Source organism: Eubalaena glacialis, chromosome 15 (genome assembly GCF_028564815.1).
Source record: "Eubalaena glacialis isolate mEubGla1 chromosome 15, mEubGla1.1.hap2.+ XY, whole genome shotgun sequence".
NCBI lineage: Eukaryota > Metazoa > Chordata > Mammalia > Artiodactyla > Balaenidae > Eubalaena > Eubalaena glacialis.
In genome coordinates, this window is record NC_083730.1 from 55,776,515 (window position 1) to 55,804,237 (window position 27,723).

The 27,723-nt window shown below is 41.4% G+C and overlaps 1 protein-coding gene across 1 annotated transcript in view; it reads right to left on the reverse strand.

Annotated features, from left to right (window-relative positions):
* The window catches only part of COLEC12 (collectin subfamily member 12), a 193,399-nt gene that overhangs the window by 33,505 nt on the left and 132,171 nt on the right, over window positions 1–27,723 (reverse strand). Inside the window, exons 3-4 of the mRNA XM_061168875.1 lie at window positions 9,948–10,070; window positions 517–615 (exon numbers count right to left, since the gene is read on the reverse strand). Coding sequence (XP_061024858.1) covers window positions 517–615; window positions 9,948–10,070 — 222 coding nt within the window. The remainder of the gene's footprint in view (window positions 1–516; window positions 616–9,947; window positions 10,071–27,723) is intronic.

Sequence of the window (27,723 nt, forward strand, 5' to 3'; positions counted from 1 at the left end):
TCAAAGGAGGGGGAATTTGCCTGATTCTAGAGCACTGGGAAGGACGTCAAGAAGGCAATAACCTTCTGTTTAATTCACCAAAATTCCTTTTTAAAAAATTGAAAAAAATCACAGGATAAGAATAGGCAGGGATCTTTTATTTTTTTAAATTAATTTCTACAATTTTTTTATGAAGTTTAAAATATTTCGAATAGGAATTTACTGAGTATTTCATAAAAGAGCTTTTAATAAAGGGTATTTGTGGTTCTTTTTGATCAGGATTGGTCTTCAGGTTTTATGTGGCACATAATAGTGTTTTCTGGGGAGCGGAATTCAACTCCAAAATTGGTCCTTAACTTTAAAATTTTAAAGTCTTTGAATTAAATCATGAGGAAAGATTCAACACACAACATGAAAGTTTAAAGTCTTTCTGGGTGAATGTGAGTTTAGAGCCATGTCATTCTAAAAAGCTGTGGTCATTTACATAGAGTTGAGTTAGGGGATTCAACTTAATGGTTCACTCTCATTGCAGATTACCTAATTTTTTCAGGTCGCTTTCCACTGCTGTGAGCTTGTCATCATAGGTTTGGCGAGATGTCTCCATGCCACCTGTAACACTGTCCATTTTCTCTACAACTAAGATTTGGAAATCAATGGATTAATACACACACCTGCCCATATTTTATCTTTCAGCTTCAACAAGAGAGCATTTCATTACAGAACAAAGGAAACAGAGTGAAAGAAAAAGAGTATAAAAGAAATCAAATATAGGGAAAAAGCCATTCTTTTAGAAAAATAAGTAACGTACTTGTCGCAAACCCAGGTGGTAGTTTACTTGGTTGAGAACTGTATGTTCTTAAAAGCTATTCTCAGGATTCTGTATTGGCTTGGAGATTTCAGAAATTATATGGAACTCATTAAATATTTTTTGTATTATAGAAATCCTCAATCTGTGTTATTTTTTATATTAACTTCCATAGGTGGAGGCATAACACAAATTTTGTCACTCATCAGACTCCCTACCATTCTTGGTAGGTATAACTCGATTATATGGAAGGAGATTCCATGGCAAAGAACATCTAGCTCAAGTCTATACATAAAGTCGTTGTAAAAGGGATGCAAAGTCAAGGGTGTTTGCTACTCTCTGTCATGAGTTCATCACTGAGGCTTGAAAATCTGCTTCTCTGTAGTGACAAGTGAATCTTTATCAGTTCCCAAGAAGATGCCTAAGTGGGTTTCCAAATAATAATTTACTAAGAAGACTTTGTTCCCAGCATTTTCCTGATTGTACATGATAGGGAAAGTTAGTGATGCAGTGTTAAATTAAAGCCACTGTCGTTATTCATTCTCAGAAGGCAGTAATTCTCCATGGTTATGAATTTAAGTTTACCATTCTAAAATGTCTGGGGATTGTCTCCTAAGGCAAAAGAAACAACAGCAAAAATAAACAAATGGGACCTAATTAAACTTAAAAGCTTTAGCACAGCAAAGGAAACCAGTGACAAAATGAAGACAACATACTGAATGAGAGAAAATATTTGCAAATGATATGACCCATAGGGGTTAATATCCAAAATATATAAACAGCTCATGCAACTCAATATCAATAAAACAAACATGCCAATTAAAAAATGGGCAGATTTATTATACAAACACCAAACTTACTGAATTATACTTTATTGTAATTTAAAATAGAGAATGAATATGTAACATATATGTATACACATACACATATATATATCTTCTTTTAAATTGATTTATGGCATCCTCGATGCTTCCCTGAATTCCAAAGTTGCAGTGTCAGACTCACTTTCATCTATTTCCTTCTCTTTATACCAGCCTTCATCTTTTGTATTATTGGAATAAAAATATCCAGGTCACTAAGCTCCAGTCTAAAGAAGAAAACTCTTACTCTCCCTAACAGTGATCCATCCTATGTCATAATCTCTTTCATCTTCTACCTTCTCTAATATTGTACCTCTTCATATAAATGAAAACCTGATTCCTTCCCAATAACACCACTTCCCTGGAAGTCCTCCCTAGTGGGGACTGTAGGTATTGACATAATTGTTTACCTCTGGCACATCTTGATCCTTATCTTTGAAATATCTTTTAACCCTTTCCTCCTTTTGAAATCAGCATCACCCAATTTTACTCTACTTTTCTATCTTTGAGGCTATAAACTACAGAACTTCAAGACATGGTGTACCTTGTCTCTGATTTCAGCATCTTTTTCTTCTCATCCTTTCAATGCAACATTTCTTGAGACTTCAGTGTTTCCCTATTCATCTGTAATGGACGCATTTCAACACTGTTTCTTGCTCCTTACAACTCAAGCCATGTCACTGTAACTCATCTTCCAGGAGATTCCCCCCACCACCAAAAACAAATCCAAACAAACAAACAAACAAACAAAAACAGGCAGAAGATCTGAATAGATGTTTTTCCAAAGAAGATATGCAGATGGCCAACAGGTATGTGAAAAAAATGCTCAACACTGTTAATCATCAGAGAAATGCAAATCAAAACCACAATGAGATATCCCCTTACACCTGTCAGAATGGCTATCCTCAAAGTCTACAAATAACAAATGTTGGCAAGGATGTGGAGAAAAGGGAACCCTACTACACTCTTGGTGAAAGTGCAAATTGGTGCAACCACTATGAAAAACAGTAAGGAGGTTCCTCAAAAAACTAAAAACAGAACTACCATGTGTCCAGCGATTCCACTGCTGGGTATATATATGAAGAAAATGAAAACACTAATTCAAAAAGATACATGCATCCCAATGTTCACAACAGCATTATTTTACAATAGCCAAGATATGGAATCAACCTAAGTGACCATCAACAAAAGAATGGCTACAGAAGGTGTGGTATGTGTATATATATATATATATATATATATATATATATATATATATATATATATACACACAATGGAATATGACTCATCCATAAAAAAAGAATGAAATTCTGCTATATGCAACAACATGGAGGGACCTGGGGGGTATTGTGTTTAGTGAAATAAGTTAGACAGAGAAAGACAAATACTGTATGATATCACCTATATGTGGACTCTAAAAAAATAAAACAAACGAATATATATATAACAAAACAGAAACAGACTCACAGGTATAGAGAACCAATGTTTACCAGTGGGGAGAAGGGAGGGGAGAGGGGCAAGATAGGGATTAACAGATACAAACTATGTATAAAGTAAATAAGTAACAAGGATATATTGTACAGCACAGGGAAATACAGCCATTATTTTGTAATAACTTTAAAAGGAGTATAACCTATAAAAAAATTGAGTCACTATGTTGTACACCTGAAAATCAACTATACTTCAATAGAAAAATAAAGATAGAAAAAAATAAAGTGTACTAAGTGAAAAAATAAAAATAAAAAATAAATGTCAAATAAGAGTATATCCCTCCAGAAGTAACTCCTATGAGATCCAACCTCTAGCAGCTTGGGATCAAGTCTGACTGTCCCTCTTGGTATCGATAGCTTTTTAAAAAATAATGACTAATTTTTTAAGCATGAGTATGTTTTATATATTACTTATCAGCCAATGGGCCCAGTCTATTTTATTCAGCAAGCATTCCACCCACGTGGGACTGCGTGAGAAGATTCTCCAGGCTCCCATCAGGAAGCAGAAGTATGTTCCCACGCGTATGCGTGACCTAAAGTGAACCAGGCTCTGCGGCTCCCAGCACCTTCCCTAGAGAAGCTCGTCGTGCTCTTCCTCAAGCTTCTATAGTCTGGTCATAATGAAATGTGTGCTTTGCACCAAACGCTCTTTCTCCCCCAAGCCTTTCCACGCATGCTTCTCCCCACCTAGAATGTTCTTCCCTGGCCTCTTCCCCAAGCTAAGCCCTCCTTGCTCTTCAAGACTCAGTTGGTCACGTCCTGTGGGAAATCTTTGCTGAAGTTTATGTTGCAGGGGTCTCTCTCCTGATTATAGGACTCTCGTCACTGTGTTGTCATGGTTTCTCTACTCTAAGACCCCTTAGGGCAGGAAAATTTGTGTTGGTTTTATCTCCAGCTCTTAGCTTAGTGTGTGGCGCATAGTAGGTATTCATCACATACTTATTCATTACACCGTTTTTTTAAATAAATGAGAATCTGCCTGCTGGCTGCTGAGGCCTGTGGAAAAATTCGTGGAAAAAATCGACTGAGCTAGAGGTTATACAAACAAACGTATAAACCAACCAATGCAGGGAGGCCTCGGCACTGGCAATGAGTATGGCATTTAGTTGAATAATTATCGTTTTTTTTTAAGATGACTATATAAACACAGAGGTATAGTTATAATAATCTGAGGGTTGTCTGATAGGCATGCACATTCCTAAATTCCTGGAAAATGGGAAGAACAAAATGTTTCATCTGCATTTTAGCAAAGCTACCCTTTAAAAAAAATAAAATACGAATGTTTACAAGTTTAGGTTCAGTTTTGATCCTCAAATCAAAACACATGCCTCAGTCTGTCCTCAAACCACATACAGGATCTTAAGTCCTGACCTTTTTTCCTGGAAGCCAAAGAAACCTCTGAATATGCTGACAGGCAGTCATTTTCTACCCTCTCTAATTTTTCTTCCAATTTACTTTTTAAAAACACAGAACTGTCGTAGACAGATAATTCACGTTTGTAATAGAGTAAAAGGAATAAATACATTCATTAAAAAAACCTAAAAACCTGTTAGGTTTCTCTTTGGTGCTAGGAAACTCTTTGCCCCGCCCACAAGGATTATGAATCGGTTACATGCACCAGTGCCTGTGTGTCTGTGTTTAAAAACACAGGATCTGGGTATAAAGCTGCAAACTTGAGGGGTGCAAAACTGGCAGCTTGCTAACTGCTTTAAAATACTAGACTGATGGAGATCCAGAGGTAACACTTGCTGTAATAGCACATAGCATTTTCGCTGTTTTTTACTCTTAACTCATTAGCACAAATTCTCTGTCAGGAAAATAGTGGCAGACCATCCTCTCTGACCCTGGAAATTCCCCATCTTTGGAGGGAGACCTCAGTTTGTAGATTGTTCTCATATGAGGAAAACAAACATGAAACACAGAAGGGTCACGAGCAGTCTGTTTTTCCACAGGCTCCCCTTTATTGGAAAGTGTTTCTTGACAGATTTTTTTCTTCAAAATATTGTTGCTTTAGATGTCATATCTGAAGTGTTGCCCTTCTTTAAGTACCCAAAACTTAATTCTCTAGGATCATCTGACAATAATACCTTTTCTATAAAAGCATGTTGGTATCATTCCTTGGCCTGGGCCACTAACCTCCTTCTCCCCCGTCTGGATTCCACCTGTCCTTTAAGGTCTACTCCAAATCTCACCAGCCCACTGTGCTAAGCCTTGCCTGATGATCTGATTCCACACCAATGGACCCTTTATCTGAATGGCAATAAAAACAGCCTCTATGGATTGCCTACTCTTTGTAAGGTGCACTGCATTGCCACTGCAGTTAATCCTTATGACTGCTATTTTACAGATGAAAAAAATTGAGGCTCAGAGATGTTCAGTAACTTGTCCAGAGTCACACAGCTTATTTTTAAAAATTTTTGGGGGGGTAAAAATCTGCACTTTACTTTTTTAATTTTAAAATTTTTATTATTTTTTTGGCCACACGGCATGCAGGATCTTAGTTCCCTGACCAGGGATCAAACCCACGCCCCCTGCAGTGTAAGTGCGGGGTCTTAAACACTGGACCACCAGGGAAGTCCCTCACACAGCTTGTAAGTGACTAAATGGGATACCAGGCCAGGAGATCTAACTCTAAAATCCATGCTTGCTCTATAATTCCACATTGCCCTTCGTCCAGTATTTCTTTTTCCTAAATATGGTTTCTTCCAAGAAAAGTCCCTTCAGGGGAAGGACTGTGTCTTCTTTATCTTCCCTTTACACTCATCATCCTCAGATGTTTACCAAGTCTCTGCCAGGTTTGTGGCCCAGAGCTGGAGATGGAGGATCCAAGAGACTTAGCTCATGGCCCAGGCCTTGGGGACGGGGAACAGGAGCAGAGCACAGAGCTCCTGCCTGGTGCTCACGAGGGTCTGTACCAGCCTGACTGTGGTCCTGAGGGAGAAACACGCCCCCTACTGGTACCTGGGACTTCCCAGTAATACCAGTTACGCTCCTTCGTGCTGTAATAAAGACATTTCTACCTTGAACACTATTTCATATTTCATTACAAAAATACAGAAGATCTGGTTATAGGGTGTTATCCTGGATTCTGACAACAGCTACACAGTGTGATCTGATGCACATCTGAAAGCCTAATTATCCAGCTGTAACTGCTACCTTGGCAGAGCTGAACAGCAAGGCAGACATTTATGACTAGGAATGTTGCATCAGAGGAGGTTCTTACTGAAAAAGATTCAGATGTCTGTCTTTCATCTTTATCCTAATTACCTTAAGGTGGATGCCTGCTGGGCAGGACCACAGACTAGGATTTTCCTGTTCAGGGAATGTTCTGGAGGAAGAATGACCCACTGAATTTAGGAGGTGGCCTCTGTCATGGAAGCTTCACTGACCGATGATAAAGAGTCCAGGACAGAGGGCGCACCAAGCTGTAACTGTCTGAGAATGTGCTTTCTGTAAAGTGGCTGACATGCCTCATTGTCACAAGTGTACTGACCTGTCTGGGTGACTCAGCAATCCTCTGACTTGTTCAGCAAATTCTCTGGAAGGAACTTAAGTTACATCCTAACTTGTAGCTGCATAAGTGACATAAAAGGAGAAGTAAAGAACAGTTTTGAGGAAAACACCATGGAATTGCCTTTGCAAACTCTGATAAATAAAGGAGTTTCTATTTTACTTCCTTCCAACTTCTCCTCCAGAGAAAGATCTTTTTTCACTGAATATTCTTTTTTGTTTCTTTCTTCCCTTTTTTTTTTTTTTTTTAAAGAGGAGCGAGTTTCTCCAGACTTCAAAGGGAGATGTGTGAAGGGAGAACTTATCTTTCTGCCTCTTACCATGTTGGGTCACCAGAATCTTATCAGCAAGAAAGAGGAATCACTGTTCAAGTAAAGGGAAAACACATCTGGAAAATATCAGCATTTTAGCACATTAAGGCTGTGTTTAAAGACAAAAATTGCATGTTGTGTTACCTTATTTTTGTCAGTAGAAGCCTGAGGGATGGGGACCCTGAAAGAGGGAAAGAGGGGCCTCCAACTTGTCTCACTCCCTCAATCTCTTCGCCCTTCATCCTGGCGAGATACACCCCAGAGCAGGCCAAGTGATCTTCAGGATTTTAAGCTTCTAGGTAGGGCCTTGAGTCTCAGCAGTTGGCTTAGAGGTCCCTGGGCATTGATTGACTGCCTTTATAGAAGTCAGCCCTAATCTACAATTCAACCATCCATCCATCCATCCATCTTCTCATTAATTCATTCAGTAAACTTTACTGGGTAACTATTATGTACTATGAGTCAGGTGCTAGTGGGAGATATGATAAATAAAAGATAGTCTCTTGTCTTCGTGGAGCTTACAGTTTGGGTGGTGAGACAGACCCACTGGCCATAATGATATAGTGTGACAGGGGCTAAGAGTAAAAAAGGATGCCGTGGGGACCAGCAGGAGGGCACCCAACTCAGCTTTCAGGGGCTTCTTGCAGGACATGTGTCTGAGGGAGACATGAAGGGAAAGAAGGAAGAGAAAGTCATAAAGAGAAAGGTGGAGAACAGGGAAAAGGTGTTCCAGGTGAATGGACCAGCCCACACAAATATGCCAGAGCTGAGAAGGGCTTTCCACTGTCATAAAAATGGAGGAAATATCTGTACTTTAAAAATAAACAAAGCCCCCTATTTTGTATCTTTCTGTATAATTCTTAAGGCATAAAGATCCTAGACCTTATTTTTTTGCAGAGGTAAAAATGACAAAATACCATACAGAGGTATTTCTTCAAACCTTTCTCATCTCTGTTTACTTTCATATCACACAGTGCTGAGCCCTAAAGATACCTATTAAATGACTGTTTGATTTCAAGCATCTCCTTTATCTGAGTTCACTAGGAAAAGTTGTGAAGTGAGTAATGACCTAAATAACCCAGTAAAGGAAGACAACCAGGCTGAATTACCTGGGACATAAAACACCTTCCTTTTCCCCACTAGGTTTCCTCCCCCGCCTCTTCTGTCCAGCCCCGCCATGATTTAATAGCCTTTCTTAACACTTGCTCTGTTAATCCTAGGTTAGATTAACTCATCGCAAATGGATAAAATGACCTGGTAATTTCCCAAACTTCCATTGCCCAAGTTCATCAGTCAGCCCACTACAGGATGCATAGAATTTTCCATGGAAATAGCCTTAAAAGTGGACTTAACAAGCCTTGACTATACTGACTATTTTTAACATGTTTTGCCATTCTCATAGCTAGGGCTGTAAAAATGCAGTTATGAAGAAGCAAAGAACAGAGAGATTCAGCCACTCGCTACTGGGACCAACCTTAGGACAGGTGGCTCAGTTACATCATCTTTGCTCATCGCAATCACCTTGAAGAGTGGCATTATTATTGCCATTTTACAGATAAGAAATCAGAAACACTAAGGGGTTATGATTCATACCCAGGTTACACAGCCATGCAGAGGATTTAGCGTGATGCCTGGCACACCAGCGAGCACTTAATAAACATTCACAATTGCATTACAAATGGTGGACTCAAGAACTGGACTGGGACCGTCTGGCTCCAAAGCCCATTCTTATTCCAGTACATTGTTTTCTCAGGAAACTGCTAAACACTGGGAGAGCAGTGGGAGGAGTTACAACCTGGAGGGAATTCACTTTGCATCCTTCTGTCCCCAGGTCAAATCTATGGGGCAGGGAACAGAGAAGGGAACATGTGGGAATTCTCCACTGTTAATCTGTCAGTGCTGAGGGAAGGCAGAGCGAAGATCAACAGACCCCATGTCTGCCTCTTGCTGAAACCAGACATCACATCTATCTCGCATGTCTCTGTGAGGCTTCCATGGCTGTTTTCTTTTCTTTTTTTAAATAAATAAATAAATTTATTTATTTAGGGCTGTGTTGGGTCTTCGTTGCTGCACGCGGGCTTTCTCTAGTTGCAGAGAGCTTGCGGTGCACAGGCTTCTCACAGGCTCTAGAGCACAGGCTCAGTAGTTGTGGCGCACGGGCTTAGTTGCTCCACGGCATGTGGGATCTTCCCGGACCAGGTCTCAAACCTGTGTCCCCTGCATTGGCAGGCGGATTCTTAACCGCTGTGCCACCAGGGAAGCCCCCCATGGCTGTTTTCTATAAAAGGGTTTACGTAGCTTGTGATTCTGAATCAGGGCGCCTTCTACCTGCGGTGTCTGGAACAGGGGGTGGGGGGAACCAACCCACTTTGCAGATCTGGAGGATTCAGGCAAAAATCCTCCACTGACCTTAAACCAGACATGTTGAAAGAATGCCTGATGTGCCATAAAGTACAGTTGAGGTGGTGGTGCCACCTCTGTGTTTAATTTCTACAGGGTGGTATTTTTGTGGGGGTATATAAACAGTGACCACAGTAAATGTGCTGAAGAGAAACAAAAGGGAATTAATTGGCCAGTCCCTAGGTGAAGTAAGTTGTATCTCTTGGAAGTCTTATCCTCTGTCAATACAGTTTTCCCATGTGCTGACTCCAGGGTTTTCGTGGGGCCTCTTAGAGATAAGATGAAAAAAGATAGAGGAAGAGGGAGTATTTGGAAATAAGTAGGAAAAAGCAACAAAGAGGAAAAAATTTTACAACTCATAGAGGACCATGATTATGGTTGAAATGACTCAAAAGGAATTGCTACTTCTCTCCTTTCAGATCCCACAGCTACAGAAGCTCAAGACACAAAGATGGAGCTTAAGATGTTTAAGTTTTGTTGGCAAGAGTTGTATTAATGAAATACTTCACACTTGCAAATGTACTTGTTTTTTCAGGCTTAAATTAATGAAAGAAAACTTGCTATTTGGAAGGAAAAAGGAAAGAGTACTTACCTTTGTATCCCAAAATGGCTACTGTGATTGTTAACAAGGCACACAAAATGTATAATAATATGATAGAAAACTTCAGTGCCCAGTTATTTTTACATTTGGTACATTGTGTTCCTTCCTGAATACCTGTAAGAAAAGTCAAATCTTAATAATAGTAACCAAAAAAACATTTCAAAAGTATCTTTTTGCATTTTGGTTCAAATACTATAACTAAGAATATAGTTTTTACATATGCCCTACTATAGGATGAGTGGTATTTTAAAATTAAACATACTTGAGCAACACAACCACTTTAAATCTCGCCATTATATTATTATAAATGTATTTAATGACTTGAAAATAGAGAACTTTGTCTCATAGAACCGTTTCAAGATCACATTCCATTATGATAATTATAATTTCAATAAAGATCTCTACATGACAGATTTAAAACACCCAAATCTACTTGTGTCAGCCATTATTGGACCTACAGTAATTCAGACACAACCAACAACAACAACAACAACAAAAATTGTGACTTGTCCCTTGATGTTTGTTTCAGTGGTGTGCTCGAGCTAGTTCCTAGTGGCTTGCAAGAGTCAACTGTCAAATTTGTAGGAATTTTGGGAACTGGTTGTTAAACGGTTGGCAGCTTGAAATCAACCCTGGAGGGAGTATTTACACCATGGAAATTGGCAAACACTACAAATGATGCCCTCCCACACCCTCAATTGCTTTACCAGCATGCCACTGGCTATACTGTACTATAACCTATAGCAGAAAATATAGGTAATTTTATGATTAAAATGCTCCATATATAACCATCTCTGTACATTACATATATACAGAAAACAGACACTGACCCTTATTTAAGTTATCACAGTGATTTAAATATCAACTAGGGAACAACCAGAAAAACCAGACATTTTTGATGCGAGGAGGTAAATTTTTAGTGCTCACAGCTGAACTTTTTGAAAAACATTCTAGTCTAAGTGGTAAACCACCAACCCTCCTGCAAGTGACTCCAGAAACTAACCCATAAAAAGGGAACTTGCCATCAGACTGATGAGAAACACAGAAGACAAAGACTCTTGACATTTTAATGTGAAAATCACATTGTAAGGAGTATCACGAGAGTCTTCCTTTCCCTATGTGTGTCTTACTAATAGCGTCTCCCAGGAGCAACAGCACATAAAGGACTGATCGTCTGTGATTGTGCTCAATAACTTTTGATGGGTAAATTGTGAAGATTAAGCCACAGCTGAAGTTTCTCTCCTTTGGTTTGTAATTTTACGCATTGTGCCCTTCTTTGGTGAAAAGAGTTCTTCAGCTGTGTTTAATGCAAAATGATGAGAGAAGCAGCATAGAACAATGACTCAAATTAAGTTTCAGGGTTTAACCAATCCCTCCAGTGTTCTGGGCTATACACCCAAGGGGAGGGGGCTCAATCTGTCTGTTCCATGACTTAGAGCAATGATTCTCAAACTCTGCGGTGCACTGGATTCACTCGAAAGGCTTGTTGAAACACAGCCTTTCTAATTCAGGAAGTCTGAGAAGGCGCCTGAGAATCTGGATTTCTAACAAGTTCCCAGGGGCTGCGATGCTGCTGGTCTGGCCGCCATGCTTTAGAACAGTGCTTCTCAAACCGTCAAGTGCTTACAAATCACATTGTTGAAATGCAGATTCTGATTCAGCAGGTCTGAAGCAGGAGCTAAAATTCTGTATTTCTAACAAGGTCCAGGAGATGCTTCATTGGAGGAACACATTTTGAGGAGCTACGGTTTGTTTTAGAGGATGGTCATGCTGGATTGACCTTGGTTAGCCAATTCCTTGAAGGTAAAGCTGTAAAGTCAGACTTATTGATCAAACAGACCTAGAGTTAATCAGCTTCTCAGCATCGCAGTTTTCTCATTTCTTTGACTCCTTTTCCTTTCCATCCTCCTCCTTCCATTGCCACCTGGATGTTTCAGTGCCATCTCTCGTGTCCAAAGCTGACCTTGGTACTAGCCCTGCCAAACCAGATCTCCAGCTTTCACCCAACTTTTTAATTTCCATCCAATCTAAATACTCCTACCATCCCAATCCCCCAGGTGGTCAAACTCAGACACCTTGAAGTCTTCTCTTATACTTATTCTCTAACTCAATCAGTCATCTTCCTGTGGATATTTTTGTCATGATCATCTCATCCACAGTTTATTGATGTTTGCTTACTGCCTACACTGTGCCAGACTCTAATATAGGTACTGTACATCACCTTTAATTCATATAATAACCCTTCCAGATGGCATGGTAGTGAGAGCTGAAATGACATCCCATAGACATCATAGCCAGGATTCGAATCTGGGCCTGTCTGACTCCAAACGCCATGACCTCTCCCCTACGCCATAGTGCCTCTCTGGTCAAGCTTTCCTATCCATTTCCACTGCCACCATCCTAGTGTGAGATCTTCTGATCTTAGTGGAAGATTCCTCTTCCATTCCCACTGGAATCCAGCCTCACCCTGTAACAAAATACTGCTGACCTCATGATGATGCCAAAAAGAAAAAAACAAAAACAAAGAAAACTTTCAATCGTTCACCCTTAACTAAAGGGTGAACACACACACACACACACACACACACACACACCTGCTTGTAATCTGGCAGTTTAAAATGAAACAAAGACCCCTTATACCCAGTTAGAGTGAGCATATTTTTGGAATTGGGAGTGGGGGAAGCACAGGTAGACCCAGAGATATGGCCACATCTCATGTTCAGAAAACAATTAACTTGCTTTGGTGGCAACTGTAAAACACAGAAGGAGGACAGACCCAGGGATGCTGTGGAAAGATTGGATGACACTTTTATGGTTGATGGAGCGTTTCATTCCTTTTGGATTTTAGGACTGTGGTGGGTGAACTCTTTACGCCTCTCCAGGGCTATTTCTTTCATTCCATTAGAAGAGCCTCAGAAGATTTGGTCAGAGGGCAGATGATGATAGATAACAGAATTTGGGGCTAGAGCATTGCTTAGAGGTCATCCGGTCAAGCATCATTGTGTTACTGATGTGGAGAGTGAGGCCGGCGAGGTAAAGCAGAATCAGAAGGAACGTGCCCTGACGTCCAGTGCAGGGGTCCTTTCCTCCCCTTCTCACCATGCGTGCTGGCGCTGTGTTTGCCACTGGACATCTTGTGCACGTGGTCTTCATGCAGATCTGCTCCCAGACAGTTGTCACTGCTTCACATGCTGAAGAACAAGGGTCACTTCCTAGTGACATGCATTTCTCGTTGCTGACTCTATCAGCATTTAATCAATATCAGATGGCACCGCCTGGTCTCCCATCCTACTTGACACAATTTCTCCGTCTTGTTTTTTCTCCCTCCCAAGACTTATTTTTCATAAGAATTCTGTTTTATCTTTCCCTCTCTGCCCTCCACTGGGAGGACATCTGGCCAAACATACGGATGCCTACTACAAAGAGACCCTGCTGGCTCACGTAGCTGGGGGGGACCCCCTCCTCCTTGAACCTAGATGGTCACAAAAAACATTCAAGAGAGACATCCCCCTGTTACCAGCCTTTGTAGTGTTTGTTTTCTTAGCATTACTTTCCAGAGACGGGGGACTCTGTTCCCATTGCGATGGGCCGGTAGGAAGGGCAGGGAATGGATCTGCAAGGCTGCAGATAAGAGATTCTAGGTCAGGAAGTGAAGCAGTTTGCCCCTCACCACCGAAAGAGCCAGCTTATCACAAAACCTGGCCCAAACGGCACATCTACAATTCAGCAGGCCACAGGCGGAACGTGCCTGCAGGACCCATGCCCTCCCATGGGTTACCCCTCCTGCTCTATCCCCACTGAACTCAAGGCTTGGCTTGTGTTCTGCATGCATTTTCCAGTGTCCAAGTCTTTATTATACAAAAAACATTGGGGAGGCCAAAGGAAGCCAGAATCACTCTGGTTAACTCCTTGAGTATTCTACGAAGTTCAGAATAGGCTGACAATTTGATCCCATCCCCAGTGTGCAAACTCAAAGTTCCCTGTGTTGCCCTGCTTCCAATAACACGTTTTAAGTAAGAAGATGGGGGTCAGTGCGGCCGCCGATCAGGGTATGGTGAGCTGGTTGGAGAGAATAAGTGAAACACTGCAGGAATGACAGTGCAGAAGGCCAGAAAAATTCACCAGCAAAGAGAATTCCTTTCTGCTGTGGTTCTCCATAAAGAGCCCTCCCAAGTTCTGTGGTCCTGGCCCCAATACAGTCTGTTTTGCCAATCATTTTGGAAAACAGAAGAGTCTCCTTCACTATCATATTTTTCTACCATCACCAAAAGAGGGCTCTCTGTTAACATGGATGCGTGCTGATCAGCGCCCTTTCTCCTTAAGTGAAGGCCGGCGCTGTGGGCGAGTGCACGGCCCTTCCGGGCTGTCTTAATTATCATAAATGTCCAGAGCTCAGTGGTGTTGCCATAAAGATCATGTTACCATAGAGAAGCTTCAAAAAGCTGGTAGACTGCAAAATCCAGAAAACCACAGGTTTTGATCTGAGTTTTGCAGTGACCTTTTCATGTGGTTTTTTTATAGTTATTAATCTACTGCCTGGTGGCATATATTCCCATAAGCCCATGAGAATGATTTGGTTCTAACGGTAAAACTGATGATTCAAATACATTCCTATCATTAAAATGCCCTCAAAAGCAACAAAACAGTAAGAGTTAACATCCTAGTTAGTTATTTGGATGTTGTGCAACATCACTAGAACAGAAGTTAAATACATAAAACACTTTATCCCACGAATAATTAGTTTTTCCTTATTATAAAGGCTATTTACTAAATGATGGGATATGGATTTATTTAGTATTTTTTAAAAAGTATTAATGAGTATTTAGTTCCCCAAATACAAATCCAAGCCCTGGACAACTTATTATGCCAAGTTTCTTAAATAATGTAGAGAATCATGGTAACAGAATGAGGACAAGAATTAAAAATAAAATCACTTTCTGTGCAAAATAAATGAAGCCTCACAGCATAGCTATATTCAGAAAGATGTATTCAAACCAGAAAAATGATTTAGAACAGAGTTTTATGAATTTGAACTCTTCAGCGTTCATCCTGAGCTTATATTAATATTCTGCACATTTACCAAAGGTATAGTTTCTTTCGTTAAAAATTTTTCATGTATATATTAAAAGAGGCAGCCAGTTCTGGTTTGGTTTCAATGTAAAAAAAATATATTTATTATTTGTTTAAAATTTATAATGTATACCCTGCCTGCTAAAAAAGAATTGTTAGAGACAAAAGCCAGATAATGATGCCACTCAGAATATATAACAACTGCCAGAACGTACAGTGTCTCAAAAGAACGCCATTACTTTCTCTTTGTGGTTTTTATAATAGGAAATCCTTTATTATATGAACTGTGCACAAATGCCTTCAGTTCTGAGGAGCGGAATCCTAGGTCCAGGGGGAGTGCATCCATCACATCTCTTACATATGTCCCTCCTGGCTGGCCCCTTCCTCCTGGCTCTCTTCCTATTCATTTTATTCCATGGGCACAGAGTGAACTGTCAACCATCCTAATGATACACTTCAGCAGCCCTGACTAACTTCATTATCGGCACCACCAAACAATGTCCTTCTGTGATTAGGCGCTGAATCTTTTAATTAAAAGGACACATGAAAATTTGGCTCCAGCTTGGACCATCAAGAGTCTGTCATATAATTGAGCTGGACACTTAGACTGCACAGGTATTTGGAGGAACACCATGAGATATTTGTTTAGTGGATGAGAGTTTGCTATTGCTGCAAACTCAAAGAGGAATTGGTAAGGATGGCGGCCAGTCTTGAGTACTTGATGTGTACCACGTCCCCCTGCCCAGCTACTTACAGTCCCCTTAATAACCCTGCCAAGTAGGACTTCTGACCCTGATTTTATAGATTTGTAGGAAAGTGGGGGTCAGAGAGGTTGAGCACCCAAGCTAGTGAGTGGCTGAGCTGGGAGCTGAACCCAGATGATCACACATTGCTTCCCTAAGCTTGTTGACCTTCAGAGGTGGAAAGCAAAACAAAGCAAGGAGAAGGATGCCTAATGAGATAAACTGTAGAAGGTGGACAGGTTAGACTTGTAGAAGTGTTCTGTCAAAATACAGGAATGCAGAAACATCCTTTCAAATGTTGACAGATACGCCTTTCTCAGAAATGAGCAGGAAAATTTAGTCTCCAGGAAGTTAACTATTACAGGCCTGAGGTTTCTACAGGCTGTAATTTCTCTTCCTATTCTGTGGTGACATACTTGAGCAGCAAGTTAATTCCGCCCTAAATAAATCCTCATTATCTCTGTGAGAGGTCACGACTGGCTTGGAGGTTTGGCTGGTAAGGTCTGTTAGCCCCTCAGGGGAATCATCCCCCAATGGTGGTGAAATTTCTGGAATGGGGTGGCCTGGGAAGAGAAGGTAGCTTTATAATTTCAAGGCAAACTATGAGACATGTAAGGGCTTTGAGCTTGAAACCAAAACAAGTTGGTTGCCCCCACTGAGTTTTCTTCTGAAGTTCTAGTGCACTGAAATAGGAGCCTCAAAAGTCAATGGTGCACTCATCTATGGACCCAAATAATTGCTGGTGGTTCAAACCTGCAGGAGTTGGGAGAGAAAAGTTAGTGGAAAGGAAGGAGGTGAAAGAAGGATTTACTGAGTGGTAATAAAAATTTATCTAGCCTCTTAACCCCCTTTTTTAAAAAACCTGCCTGGAGACTTCCCTGGTGGCACAGTGGTTAAGAATCCACCTGCCAATGCAGGGGACACGGGTTTGATCCCTGGTCCAGGAAGATCCCACATGTCGCGGAGCAACTAAGCCCGTGCACCACAACTACTGAGCCCGCACGCCACAACTACTGAAGTCTGCGCGCCTGGAACCTGTGCTCTGCCACAAAAGAAGCCACCACAGTGAGAAACCCACGCACCTCAACGAAGAGTAGCCCCCGCTCGCTGCAACTAGAGAAAGCCCGTGCGCAGCAATGAAGACCCAACGCAGCCCCCCATCCCCCCAAAAAAAAACCTGCCTGGAGTACTTTGGAAAAAAACAATTCTTTTTACAAATACCAACTTGACCCCATGGTTCAGAAATCCACTGCCACAGTAACAGCTCCAGGTGGCTCAAAGTAGATACCAAGAAGCTCACCACCTAGCATCCTCTGACCACCCAGGTCCTCAGAACCTCACAGCCTGAGGACTTCAGCAGTCACCTCAGCCAGTATCCATCTTACCAGTGAGGAAACTGCAGTCCAATGAACTTCTCTGCCCTCCAGGCTGTCCCGGGCTTGAGGACTCAGGTCTCCGGATTCTCTGCCAAAGTTCTTTAGACCCCAAACACAGCCCACCATACTTCTTTCTCGCTACATCCCATTTATTCAAGAAACAAGGATGGAGCACCTAGTCTGTACCAGGCGCTGGGTAGAATGGTGAACAAAACAGACAACAATCTCTGTCCTTATGGAATGTACACTCCGGTGGGAGGATATTTTAATATGTTGGAAGGTGCTAACGGCTATGGAGAAAAATAAAGCAATGACTGGACAAAGGGAACATGGGAGAGGAGGTGAATGGCAGTGTAAGCAGGTGGTCAGAGAAGGCTTCGGGGAGTAACATCAGGGCCAAAGCTTGAAGGAGCTTGGGATGCTGGGCGGGGACCTCATGGCGCGGCCTCAGCATCTGCCTGTCTCCTTTCTACGTCTTGAGATTCGCCCCCCTTCTCCCTGCAGCACTCTTCTCTCTACCAAACGACTTCTATTAAAAGCCATTTAATTTCCTCACAAATTTCCTCCTGGATGAATCCTCTTCTAATAAGCCTCGCCCCGAGCCCAGCTGGGCCTGGACCCCTTCGGCTCCTCTGCAGTTCACATTGCATAAATCTATTAGGCTCATTTGTACGGTTTTCAAGTAATTTAAATGCCATCTCCCTGGCTATGACCATGGTATGGGAATGCAATTGTTCTGCTGTGCTGCTTTTGCATTTCTCTCAACAAACCAGACCCCTCTCATACCCTGTACGCCCTGCAGATTCACGAATACGGGCCTGGAGTGTAGAGCCCGCCACGGGCAGACGGGCTCTGTCACCCCCTCAGCCAATCCTAGTCAAACAAACTGGCAGCAGCGCCAGGTGTGGGGATTTCACAACCTTCTCTCCCACTCTGTGTCCAGCCTCGGTGGGATGGGTGACATGCTGAGCTCAGTGTCCTGCAGGCCAGGGTGTAGACGTCCTGAGAGAGGCATTCAGCTCAGGGCCTGACAGTCAAAACGCAGACATACAGGACACCTTCCAACCAAACACTCAGGAACCCACGACTAGAAAGGAAGCATTTCCTTTTCACCACTGGGGAAGGGGTGTGCGGTGGGATTTACTAACCAAAGAAATGCAAGCTGTTCCCAGAGACCCTTCCCAGCCGCAGGGCTACAGCTCTCACAGAACTAAACCTGACAGGGCAGAGGTGAGAAAACAAACCCACAGTCCAACATTTGCCTTGAGGTGCTTGCTTTAAAAAGTGTCATTTTAGGGCAGCTGAACTGAGCGGAAAAGTCTCAGTTAATGATAGCGTATTTGTTGTTGATTACTGAGGCAGTGTTGGGGCATGTGGAAATTATGCTTTGGAGCAGGTGCTGGCGGAAAAAAAAAAAAAAAGACAACCCACTATCTCTCACATATCTACTTGACTTTTTTTAAACCAAAAAACGAGTGTTTTGATGAAAAAAAAAAAGGACCTCAATGTAAGTGAAAATATCAATCAGCCTGACAGACACTCATTCCTGTATGAATATGTGTTTTTTACTTTCTTCAAGTGAAGACGATAGTTGAGGACACTTAAATTAAGGGAAAAGTGAGCCAGACAAGGTGACAGATTTTCCTGTTGGCGCTTTAAAGTAATTATCTATTCTGTGGTGAAGGTACCCTCCGTTCTGAACCTTGATGAGAAGTCAGTCGATTTGAAATGACCCAGATGAGGGGGGGGAAAAAAGCTGGTAAAAATAATGAGAAAATGAGAAGGCTCTATTTTACAGACCATGGGACCAGTGGTGAAGGGGGTGTGGCCCCCAGATTCAGTGAAGAGCATCTGTTCACCAGCTTGGTATTCACACTTGTTATTAAAACGGGACAAAGGACAGAAAGAGGAAGAAATCTTTTCATGGAGCAGACAGCCCTGGCTGTAGAGGTCAAAGGAATGAAACTGAAAAATATAAGTGGAAAATCACTACACCAACAAGTCAGAAGGCATGCAAGCAATTATAATTTAAAGTAGGAGAGCAGCTTCAAGATGGCGGAGGAGTAAGACGTGGAGATCACCTTCCTCCCCACAAATACATCAAAACTACATCTACATGTGGAACAGCTCCTACAGAACACCTACTGAACGCTGGTAGAAGACGTCAGACCTCCCAAAAGGCAAGAAACTCCCCACGTACCTGGGTAGGGCAAAAGAAAAAAGAAAAAACAGGGACAAAAGAATAGGGACGGGACCTGCACCTCTGGGAGGGAGCTGTGAAGGAGGAAAGGTTTCCACACACTAGGAAGCCCCTTCGCGGGCGGAGACTGCGGGTGGCGGAGAGGGGGAGCTTCGGAGCCACGGAGGAGAGCGCAGCCACAGGGGTGCGGAGGGCAAAGCGGAGAGATTCCTGCACAGAGGATCGGTGCCGAGCAGCACTCACCAGCCCGAGAGGCTTGTCTGCTCACCTGCCGGGGCGGGCGGGGGCTGGGAGCTGAGGCTCGGGCTTCGGAGGTCAGACCCCAGGGAGAGGACTGGGGTTGGCTGCGTGAACACAGCCTGAAGGGGGATAGTGCACCACAGCTAGCCGGGAGGGAGTCCGGGAAAAAGTCTGGAGCTGCTGAAGAGGCAAAAGACCATTGAATCGGGGTGCGCGAGGAGAGGGGATTCAGAACACTGCTTAAACCAGCTCCAGAGACGGGCACAAGCTGCAGCTATCAGTATGGACCCCAGAGACAGGCATGAGACGCTAAGGCAGCTGCTGCAGCAGCCACCTAGAAACCTGTGTGCAAGCACAGGTCACTCTCCACACCTCCCTTCCCGGGAATCTGTGCAGCCCACCACTGCCAGGGTCCCGTGATCCAGGGACAACTTCCCCAGGAGAATACACGGCATGCCTCAGGCTGTTGCAACGTCATGCTGGCCTCTGCCGCCGCAGGCTAGCCCCGCGTGCCGTACCCCTCTCTCCCCCGCCACGCCTGAGTGAGCCAGAGCCCCCTAATCAGCTGCTCCTTTAACCCCGTCCTGTCTGAGGGAAGAACAGATGCCCTCAGGCAACCTACATGCAGAGGCGGGGCCAAATCCAAAGCTGAACCCTGGGAGCTGTGTGAACAAAGAAGAGAAAGGGAAATTTCTCCCAGCAGCCTCAGGAGCAGCGGATTAAATCTCCACAATCAACTTGATGTACCCTGCATCTCTGGGATACCTGAATAGACAATGAATCATCCCAAAATTAAGGCAGTGGACTTTGGGAGCAAGTATAGATTTGGGGTTTGCTTTCTGCATCTAATTTGTTTCTGGTTTTATGTTTATCTTAGTTTAGTATTTAGACCTTATTATCATTGGTAGATTTGTTTGTTGATTGGGTTGCTCTCTTCCTTTAAAAATTACTTTTATATATATTAATTTTTTTTTCCCTTTTTCTTTTTGTGAGTGTGTATGTGTATGCTTCTTTGTGTGATTTTGTCTGTATAGCTTTGCTTTTGCCATTTGTCCTAGGGTTCTGACTGTCTTTTTTTTTTTAGTATAGTTTTTAGCACTTGTTATCATTGATGGATTTGTTTTTTGGTTTGCTTGCTCTCTTCTTTCTTTCTCTCTTTTTTCTATTTTTTAATTTTTAATAATTTTTTTCTATTTTAATAACTTTATTTTTTTTTCTTTCATTCTTTTTTTTTTCTCCCTTTTCTTCTGAGCTGTGTGGCTGACAGGCTCTTGGTGCTCTGGCCAGGTGTCAGGCCTGAGCCTCTGAGGTGGGAGAGCTGAGTTAAGGACACTGGACCACCAGAGACCTCCCGGCTGCACGTAATATCAAATGGCGAAAGCTCGCACAGAGATCTCCATCTCAACGCTAAGACCCAGCTCCACTCAACGACCAGCAAAGCTACAGTGCTGGACATCCTATGCCAAACAACTAGCAAGACAGGAACACAAACCCACCCATTAGCAGAGAGGCTGCCTAAAATCATAATAAGTTCACAGACACACCAAAACACACCACAGGACGTGGTCCTGCCCACCAGAAAGACAAGATCCAGCCTCAACCACCAGAACACAGGCACCAGTCCCCTCCACCAGGAAGCCTACACAACTCACTGAACCAACCTTAGCCACTGGGAGCAGACACCAAAAACAATGGGAACTACGAACCTGCAGCCTGCAAAACGGTGACCCCAAACACAGTAAGTTAAGCAAAATGAGAAGACAGAGAAATACACAGCAGATGAAGGAGCAAGTAAAAACCCACCAGACCAAACAAATGAAGAGGAAATAGGCAGTCTACCTGAAAAAGAATTCAGAGTAATGATAGTAAAGATGATCCAAAATCTTGGAAATAGAGAAAATACAAGAAACGTTTAACAAGGACCTAGAAGAATTAAAGAGCAAACAAACAATGATGAACAACACAATAAATGAAATTAAAAATTCTATAGAAGGAATCAATAGCAGAATAACTGAGGCAGAAGAATGGATAAGTGACCTGGAAGATAAAATAGTGGAAATAACTACCAAGAGCAGAATAAAGAAAAAAGAATGACAAGAATTGAGGACAATCTCAGAGACCTTTGGGACAACATTAAACGCACCAACATTTGAATTATAGGGGTCCCAGAAGAGGAAGAGAAAAAGAAAGAGACTGAGAAAATATTTGAACAGATTACAGTTGAAAGCTTCCCTAATATGGGTAAGGAAATAGTCAATCAAGTCCAGGAAGCGCAGAGAGTCCCATACAGGATAAATCCAAGGAGAAACATTCCAAGACACATATTAAACTATCAAAAATTAAATACAAAGAAAAAATATTAAAAGCAGCAAGGGAAAAGCAACAATTAACATACAAGGGAATCCCCATAAGGTTAACAGCTGATCTTTCAGCAGAAACTTTGCAGGCCAGAAGGGAGTGGCAGGACATATTTAATGTGATGAAAGGGAAAAACCTACAACCAAGATTACTCTACCCAGCAAGGATCTCATTCAGATTTGATGGAGAAATTAAAACCTTTAGGGAAAAGCAAAAGCTAAGAGAATTCAGCACCACCAAACCTGCTCTACAGCAAATGCTAAAGAACTTCTCTAGGCCGGAAACACAGGAGGAGGAAAAGACTTACAATAACAAACCCCAAACAATTAAGAAAATGGTAATAGGAACATACATATCAATAACTACCTTAAATGTAAATGGATTAAACGCTCCAACCAAAAGACATAGACTGGCTGAATGGATACAAAAACAGGACCCATAAATATGCTATCTACAAGAGACCCACTTCAGACCTAGAGACACATACAGACTGAAAGTGAGGGGATGGAAAAAGATATTCCATGCAAGTGGAAATCAAAAGAAAGCTGGAGTAGCAATTCTCATATCAGACAAAATAGACTTTAAAATAAAGACTATTACAAGAGACAAAGAAGGACACTACAGAATGATCAAGGGATCAATCCAAGAAGAAGATATAACAATTGTAAATATTTATGCACCCAACATGGGAGCACCTCAATACATAAGGGAAATGCTAACAACCATAAAAGGGGAAATCGATAGTAACACAATAATAGTAGGGAACTTTAACACCCCACTTTCACCAATGGACAGATCATCCAAAATGAAAATAATTAAGGAAACACAAGCTTTAAATGATACATTAAACAAGATGGACTTAATTGATATTTATAGGACACTCGATCCAAAAACAACAGAATACATTTTCTTCTCAAGTCCTCATGGAACATTCTCCAGGATAGATCATATCTTAGGTCACAAATCAAGCCTTGGTAAATTTAAGAAAATTTAAATCGTATCAAGTATCTTTCCCAACCACAACGCTGTGAGACTAGATATCAATTACAGGAAAAAATCTGTAAAAAATACAAACACATGGAGGCTAAACAACACACTAGTAAATAACCAAGAGATCACTGAAGAAATCAAAGAGGAAATCAAAAAATACCTAGAAACAAATGACAATGAAAACACGATGACCCAAAACCTATGGGATGCAGCAAAAGCAGTTCTAACACGGAAGTTTATAGCAATACAATCCTACCTCAAGAAACAAGAAACATCTCAAATAAACAACCTAACCTTACACCTAAAGCAATTAGAGAAAGAAGCACAAGAAAACCCCAAAGTTAGCAGAAGGAAAGAAATCATAAAGATCAAATCAGAAATAAATGAAAAAGAAATGAAGGAAATGATAGCAAAGATCAATAAAACTAAAAGCTGGTTCTTTGAGAAGATAAACAAAATTGATAAACCATTAGCCAGACTCATCAAGAAAAAAAGGGAGAAGACTCAAATCAATAGAATTAGAAATGAAAAAGGAGTAGTAACAACTGACACTGCAGAAATACAAGGGATCATGAGAGATTACTACAAGCAACTCTATGCCAATAAAATGGACAACCTGGAAGAAATGGACAAATTCTTAGAAAAGCACAACCTTCCAAGACTGAACCAAGAAGAAATAGAAAATATAAACAGACCAATCACAAGCACTGAAATTCAAACTGTGATTAAAAATCTTCCAACAAACAAAGCCCAGGACCAGATGGCTTCACAGGCGAATTCTATCAAACATTTAGAGAAGAGCTAACACCTATCCTTCTCAAACTCTTCTAAAATATAGCAGAGGGAGGAACACTACCAAACTCCTTCTACCAGGTGACTATCACCCTGATACCAAAACCAAACAAAGATGCCACAAAATAAGCTACAGGCCAAAGGCCAATATCACTGACGAACATTGATGCAAAAATCCTCAACAAAATACTAGCAAACAGAATCCAACAGCACATTAAAAGGATCATACACAATGATCAAGTAGGGTTTACCCCAGGAATGCAAGGATTCTTCAATATACTCAAATCAATCAATATAACAAACCATATTAACAAACTGAAGGAGAAAAACCATATGATCATCTCAATAGATGCAGAAGAAGCTTTTGACAAAATTCAACACCCATTTATGATAAAAACCCTCCAGAAAGTAGGCATAGAGGGAACTTACCTCAACATAATAAAGGCCATATATGACAAACCCACAGCCAACATCGTTCTCAATGGTGAAAAACTGAAACTATTTCCTCTAAGATCAGGAACAAGACAAGGTTGCCCACTCTCACCATTATTATTCAACATAGTTTTGGAAGTCTTAGCCACAGCAATCAGAGAAGAAAAAGAAATAAAAGGAATCCAAATCAGAAAAGAAGAAGTAAAACTGTCACTGTTTGCAGATGACATGATACTATACATAGAGAATCCTAAAGATGCTACCAGAAAACTACTAGAGCTAATCAATGAATTTTGTAAAGTAGCAGGATACAAAATTAATGCACAGAAATCTCTTGCATTCCTATACACTAATGATGAAAAATCTGAAAGAGAAAATAAGGAAACACTCCCATTTACCACTGCAACAAAAATAATAAAATACCTAGGAATAAACCTACCTAAGGAGACAAAAGACCTGTACCCAGAAAACTATAAGACACTGATGAAAGAAATTAAAGATGATACCAACAGATGGAGAGATATACCACGTTCTTGGATTGGAAGAATCAACATTGTGAAAATGACTATACTACCCAAAGCAATCTACAGATTCAGTGCAATCCCTATCAAACTACCAATGGCATTTTTCACAGAACTAGAAGAAACAATTTCACAATGTGTATGGAAACACAAAAGACCCCGAATAGCCAAAGCAATCTTGAGAAAGAAAAATGGAGCTGGAGGAATCTGGTTCCCGGACTTCAGACTATACTACAAAGCTACAGTAATCAAGACAGTATGGTACTGGCACAAAAACAGAAATACAGATCAATGGAACAGGATAGAAAGCCCAGAGATAAACCCACACACATATGGTCACCTTACCTTTGATAAAGGAGGCAAGAATATACAATGGAGAAAATACAGCCTCTTCAATAAGTGGTGCTGGGAAAACTGGACAGCTACATGTAAAAGAATGAAATTAGAACACTCCCTAACACCATACACAAAAATAAACTCAAAATGGATTAAAGACCTAAATATAAGGCCAGACACTATAAAACTCTTAGAGGAGAACATAGGCAGAACACTCTATGACATAAATCACAGCAAGATCCTTTTTGACCCACCTCCTAGAGAAATGGAAATAAAAACAAAAATAAACAAATGGGACCTAATGAAACTTAAAAGCTTTTGCACAGCAAAGGAAACCATAAACAAGACGAAAAGACAACCCTCAGAATGGGAGAAAATATTTGCAAATGAAGCAACTGACAAAGGATTAATCTCCAAAATTTACAAGCAGCTCATGCAGCTCAATACCAAAAAAACAAACAACCCAATCCAAAAATGGGCAGAAGACCTAAACAGACATTTCTCCAAAGAAGATATACAGATTGCCAACAAACACATGAAAGAATGCTCAACATCACTAATCATTAGAGAAATGCAAGTCAAAACTACAATGAGGTATCACCTCACACCCATCAGAATGGCCATCATCAAAAAATCTACAAACAAATTCTGGAGAGCGTGTGGAGAAAAGGGAATCCTCTGCACTGTTGGTGGGAATGTAAATTGATACAGCAACTAGGGAGAACAGTATGGATGTTCCTTAAAAAACTAAAAATAGAACTACCATATGACCCAGCAATCCCACTACTGGGCATATACCCTGAGAAAACCATAATTCAAAAAGAGTCATGTACCACAATGTTCATTGCAGCTCTATTTACAATAGCTAGGACACGGAAGCAACCTAAGTGTCCATCGACAGATGAATGGATAAAGAAGATGTGGCACATATATACAATGGAATATTACTCAGCCATAAAAAGAAACGAAATTTAGTTATTTGTAGTGAGGTGGATGGACCTAGAGTCCTGTCATACAGAGTGAAGTAAGTCAGAAAGTGGAAAACAAATACCGTATGCTAACACATATATATGGAATCTAAAAAAAAAAAAAAAAAAAGGTTCTGAAGAACCTAGGGGCAGGACAGGAATAAAGGCACAGACGTAGAGAATGGACTTGAGGACATGGGGAGGGGGAAGGATACGCTGGGACGAAGTGAGAGAGTGGCATGGACATATATACACTACCAAATGTAAATGTAAAATAGATAGCTACTGGGAAGGAGCTGCATAGCACAGGGAGATCAGCTTGGTGCTTTGTTTCCACCTAGAGGGGTGGGATAGGGAGGGTGGGAGGGAGACGCAAGAGGGAGGGGATATGGGGATGTAAGTATATGTATAGCTGATTCAGTTTGTTATATAGCAGAAACTAACACACCATTGTAGAGCAATTATACTCCAATAAAGATGTTAAAAAAAAAAAAGTAAAGTAAGTGGGGAAAGTATATGCTTATTATCATTTCCATGCCTATGTAAAGAGTTCATAAATGACTGTTAAATTTAGAAAATTGTGTAAAACTGAAATAACTAGATGAAAAGATAGGTAAGTACCTACATTTGTATGTACACAAACACATACAGAGTGACTTTCTTCAGACGGTAGAGATGTTTTTAAAGAAAGGATTTCCAAGGCAAAATTCAAATTCACGATTTCCTATTATTTCTCAGGGGTGTGTTGGAGCCAGCTTACACTGACTGGTGACAGCCAACTGTTCTTTTTTTTTAAATAAATTTATTTATTTTATTTATTTATTTTTGGCTCTGTTGGGTCTTCGTTGCTGCGCTTGGGCTTTCTCTAGCTGCGGTGAGCGGGGGCTACTCTTCCTTGCGGTGCGCAGGCTTCTCACTGCAGTGGCTTCTCTTGTTGCGGAGCATGGGCTCTAGGCCCGCGGGCTTCAGTAGTTGTGGCTCGCGGGCTCTAGAGCGCAGGCTCAGTAATTGTGGCGTGTGGGCCTAGTTGCTCCACGGCATATGGGATCTTCCCGGACCAGGGGACTCGAACCCATGTCCCCTGCATTGGCAGGCGGATTCTTAACCACTGCGCCACCAGGGAAGCCCCAGCCAAATGTTCTTATCTCCTCACACCCCGTGTTCAGAGACTTTAGTTGACAGCTTGAAGCTGGTCATGCTGGGAGTAGTTACACCACAGAAATCAGCAAACGCTACAAATCAGGGCTTTGGCCTCCTGGAGAACTGGTTGTTAAAGTTGGCCAGCATGCTGTTCAACCTGGTGCAGTTGACCCATCACATTTAAACAAGTGAAACAACTGTTCTGTCCAGAGAATCACATGAGAAGTTCAGAATCACTGGCCCTGTCAAGCTGGACATGGTGGAGTCTCTATTGGACCGTTGTTCCTTCTCTCCCCTCAAGGTAGTAGAGATAGCGCACATGCTCCTATTGGTGATTTGTGCGCATTAGAAGTTTTGCATTTAAAACTTGCATGGAAAGTTCATAAATTACAAATTCATCATATCAGTGGGACATAATATCAATCAGATAGTCTTATATTCTCAGTGAAACTGACAATGTTTATTTTAGGGTTCAATTCCCACATGTCTGTTAACTTCATACCAGGGACACAAGTTTGATTTAACTCTGACCAGCCACCCTGAAAACTAATTTCTTTCTCATGTGGAGGAAGGGATTTCGAATGACAACCCTCAGAGTCTG